This window comes from Lactuca virosa, chromosome 9 (assembly GCF_052849685.1).
Source record: "Lactuca virosa cultivar CGN04683 chromosome 9, Lactuca_virosa_CGN04683_v6, whole genome shotgun sequence".
Classification (NCBI taxonomy): domain Eukaryota; kingdom Viridiplantae; phylum Streptophyta; class Magnoliopsida; order Asterales; family Asteraceae; genus Lactuca; species Lactuca virosa.
This window is the reverse complement of record NC_136434.1, coordinates 96,983,861-96,987,902: the sequence shown is the minus strand read 5'-3', so window position 1 is coordinate 96,987,902 and position 4,042 is coordinate 96,983,861. Positions and strand designations below refer to the sequence as shown.

Sequence of the window (4,042 nt, the reverse complement as noted above, 5' to 3'; positions counted from 1 at the left end):
AATGAGTTATTTATGTATAAAATATATATTATATTAAATATTACATTTGGCGGTTGTGAATAGTATCTCACCATTTTTGTGTGTTACTGTGCAATCTCACCATTTTTGTGTTGAAGATACTGGTCGGTTGGACTATTTTTGGCCGGCAAAACACATATTTGTCGGTCCGTTGGAGATGGTCTTACCCTTACCCCCAAGTTCTCTTCTTGGAAAACTTCTATTAACAACCTAAAAGTCCCGAAAGTCCACTGACATCCTATTTGGGCAAGGAAGACCAATCTGCAAAAAAACATAAACAAAATTTGGATGAGGAATAAATACATATTGTTGGTGACTTAGTGTCACCATACCATTTTAGTATAACGAAATTTACAAGATTACCAATGGAGTTCAAGTCTTGATTTTAGACTAGGGATAGAGCAGTTAGTACCATATCCCGATCTCGTACCTGAACCTATACAAAACTGTGCCAAATTTAAACATATGGGATGGTACTCAGTACTCTAGAATCACGAAATACAGGATTCGGTATTGTTGGTACCGGTGCTAGTACTGAAAACCGGTACTGATATCGGTAATGTTAATTCAGTTCGGTACTTGGGATTAAATTTCGATCAAATTTAGTTTTCAAAAAATGCTTCAAGTGAAAATGAGGAAAAAAAACGACGTAGAGATGTTAGAATCGGATGCCAAGCAATGCTTCGAATTACAAAAAAAAAAAAAAAAAAAAAAAAAAAAAACGAGAAATGGTTGGTGGACTCGCTTAATGACACACACAATCACAACTTGAGCATGACACCAACGAAGGTGATGAAGCATCGATCTCATAGCAAGTTCCACCGTTCAATGGAATGTAAATCTCTTACGGTGGAACTCAGACAAGCAGGGTTGAAACCTAGTCAAATTAAAAAGGCTATAAAAAACAAAAGTATGATGCTAATATGGGATAAAAACGAAAGTATGATGTTAATATGGGATAAAAACGAAAGTGTGATGCTATTATGTGTTAAAAATGAACTTAGGATTTTGTTATGGGTTAATAGTGAAAGTTGGATGTTGTTATTGGTTAAAACTGAAAGTTGGAGTTGTTATGTGTTAAAAATGAAAGTAGTATGGTATTATGTGTTAAAAATGAATTTAGGATTTTGTTATGGGTTAATAGTGAAAGTTGGATGTTGTTACCGGTTGGAAATGACAAGTATGTGCTTAAAAGTGCTAATTTTATAAAAAATAATAAGTACAATGCTATTTTGGATAAAAAAAAATGAAAAATGGATTGCTATTTCTGCTCATAAATCTAAGTAAGTCGTTGGTTATGTTGCAAATGACAAGTATGGTCATACATCTATTAAAAGTATAAGTACATTGTTATTTTGGATAAATATTAAAAGTGGCTTGCTATTTCAGCTCGATCCACACAAAAAAAATTGTTGTACTATACACTTTCTATCAACATATACATTGTTTAGTTACTATACAACCCAAACTTATTCTAGAGTTCCTGCAACTTTTCAAACTTTCCTCAAGGCATTACCAATTCACTCCTGAAAAAGATGACCATTTTACCCTCACATGTTCATATAAGCCTTACTACATAAAACAACTTCAAGAAATTAGTACCAAATGTTAAGTGTTCATAACTGAAAACATGTTCAAACCTCATACAAAACAGGCAAAAAATTAGTACCAAATGGTAAGTGTTCATAACCCATAACCTTAAAAATATAAAAAAAAGTTTGGATCACTTAGATTACTAATGTTCTTACCTGATGGGAGCCTATACTATCCAAAGCTAAAATTATAATGCACCAACTTGATTTAAGATATGTGAATTAACCAGTAAAATTCTGAAGCTTAAAGCAGTCTCTATCAGTATGCAAGAGAAAAAAACAAAACATGAAAAATAACAATAAATTTGTATTTTATGTGGTAAAGACTTCATTTAATTTCAATTCTGATAACCACATACAAAAACGCTTCCTGAAATGCATGATATCAAGTTTAACGAAGAAAAACAAAGTATATATATATATATATATATATATATATATATATATATATATATATCCAACAAACCAAAAATGAGGTTACAGAATTTTTACACAAGTTTTGAGTTACAAAGTGTCATAGATCTTGTAATTCACATAAAACCAATTATATTTTTGAAATGGTACATACGATCTACAGTTATGCAGCTACTCTACTTTAGTCTGATCCTGGGTAACACCGGTTGATGTTGTTTCTTCTGAGACTAGCTGCCCAACCTTCACATACTTCTCCTCAAACTTAGCTTCCCAATCTTCCAGAACTTCAAGCTCAGATGCACTCAGACCCTCAATGTTCCCAGTAAGATCAGATGCCTCAAATGACATGAGAGCTAAAGCTCGGCTAGCATCCCTACCAGCAAACAACGCGTATGGTCCTCCAGGACCATAGAACATCCTGCAACATTAATTTGATTAAAATATCAATCTTTCTTCTTGTTATCTTAAATCAACGAAAAAGATGAAGAGAGGTTGTAGAAGATCTGAAGAAGATAAAAATATCCCTAATAAGCCCTGTTGTTAATAAAGATAATGATGACTTCGAAGCTAAATCACATTTCGGAAAATCCCCAATGTTTTCCTGTTTACTAATTACGAAGTTATTACCTATTTGGTTAGCATCACTATTGCAAAATTATTGATGCTAGGATTCATTCCGATCTATTGCCCCGCAATAAAACATTTTATCCAAGTAAGTGAACCGAATCAAACTTAAAATTCTATGGTATATGACTATATGAGTACAAATTTGTAACCTAAAAACCTGAGGAAAGGAGGAGTAAAACATATAGAATTGCGTTAGGAAGGTTCGTTGTCACCTGGAGCGAGAAACATCGTAGATCTTTCCTTTAATGGCCATCAATAAGGGTTTACTAGGATCAGAACCGTTGTAAGGTCTCAATTCGTCCTCCGTGATGTTTCCTACTTGGACTGGTTCACGCTGTACGTATTCCTGTTCACGTTTAACAGCCATGTAGTCATCCGCCGCCACAAACATGCCGGAGACAACTTTATACACCACCAACATCATCGCCGATATGGTGAAAAACGCCGCCGGTGATAGTCCAGTGTACTGGGTGATGGCATCCGTTACCATTGTATATATCGCCATACGATTTGCACTAGAGACAATACTTTGATTTTTGTTGTAAAAGCCCTTTCGGCTAATCTACCTAGTGATACAAAATATAACAACAAATCACAGACCTGCCAACTCCACGTAACTCTCTTGAAGATGTCACCTATGACAATATCCGATTTTATTGACATAACAAAGCTTATTTTATTTTCCATATTAACAGAAATAATTGAGTAAATTATACTTTTGATCCTCAGATTAGAATTTTTCAGTTTTGTTTCTAAAAAGTAAAAACTGTTATATTTACGCTTTGCTTCAAATTTTGGTATTTTAATAATGATTTTGTTATGTATGATAAGTAAAATGGCAATAAAACATTACATAATTTTAATGAGTATTTGTTATATTTTATTTTAATCATTAATAATTTATGTTTGGGCTCCACCATTTTCCATCCCACACTGCCCATCCTCTTCCCTCACCTTGTCATTCTCTGTCTCTGAGTTGTTGACATATAAACCATTATTAATATTTTAACATGCTATGATTTGAACTGTAAACAACTTTTGTAGATTTATACACACAAATCACTAGAATCTGATCGCAGTGAAAAATCTGATTAAAGTATACTAGTATAATAAACAAACCAATACAAGTATATAGCCGTTACGTAAAACATGAAAAAAAAATCCCTTAAATGTCCGAGCTTTTAGGCTCGAGGGTAGCCCAGAAAAATCTCGTGGGCCTTAATGGGTTAGTTTATGGTTGACTAGAATTTGACATGGGCAGGGCTCTTGGGCATGGCAGACCAGGTCGACTAAGATGCCCACTTGTACACCTCGAAGACTCTCTTTTATCATAACTAGACGTAATCTTGCGCGTTGCACATTAATGCAATTATACAGTTGAAATAGTTGTT

General features: G+C 33.8%; 1 protein-coding gene across 1 annotated transcript; it reads right to left on the bottom strand.

The window, feature by feature from the left end:
* Positions 1 to 2,082: 2,082 nt before the first annotated feature.
* LOC145135786 (membrane steroid-binding protein 2-like) lies at positions 2,083 to 3,284 on the bottom strand. Its single transcript, XM_079070002.1, has 2 exons — positions 2,864 to 3,284; positions 2,083 to 2,442 (listed from the first exon to the last, which is right to left on the bottom strand). The coding sequence occupies exons 1-2, from the start codon at positions 3,154 to 3,156 to the stop codon at positions 2,196 to 2,198; spliced, it is 540 nt and encodes a 179-aa protein (XP_078926128.1). The 5' UTR covers positions 3,157 to 3,284; the 3' UTR covers positions 2,083 to 2,195.
* Positions 3,285 to 4,042: the final 758 nt, after the last annotated feature.

Bases quoted from the DNA above. Each gene is read 5' to 3' on its own strand.
- LOC145135786 (XM_079070002.1), bottom strand. From the start codon at position 3,156: ATGGCGATATATACAATGGTAACGGATGCCATCACCCAGTACACTGGA. The intron at 2,443-2,863 runs GTGACAACGAAC...TTAATGTTGCAG, and splicing joins TACGATGTTTCTCGCTCCAG to GATGTTCTATGGTCCTGGAG.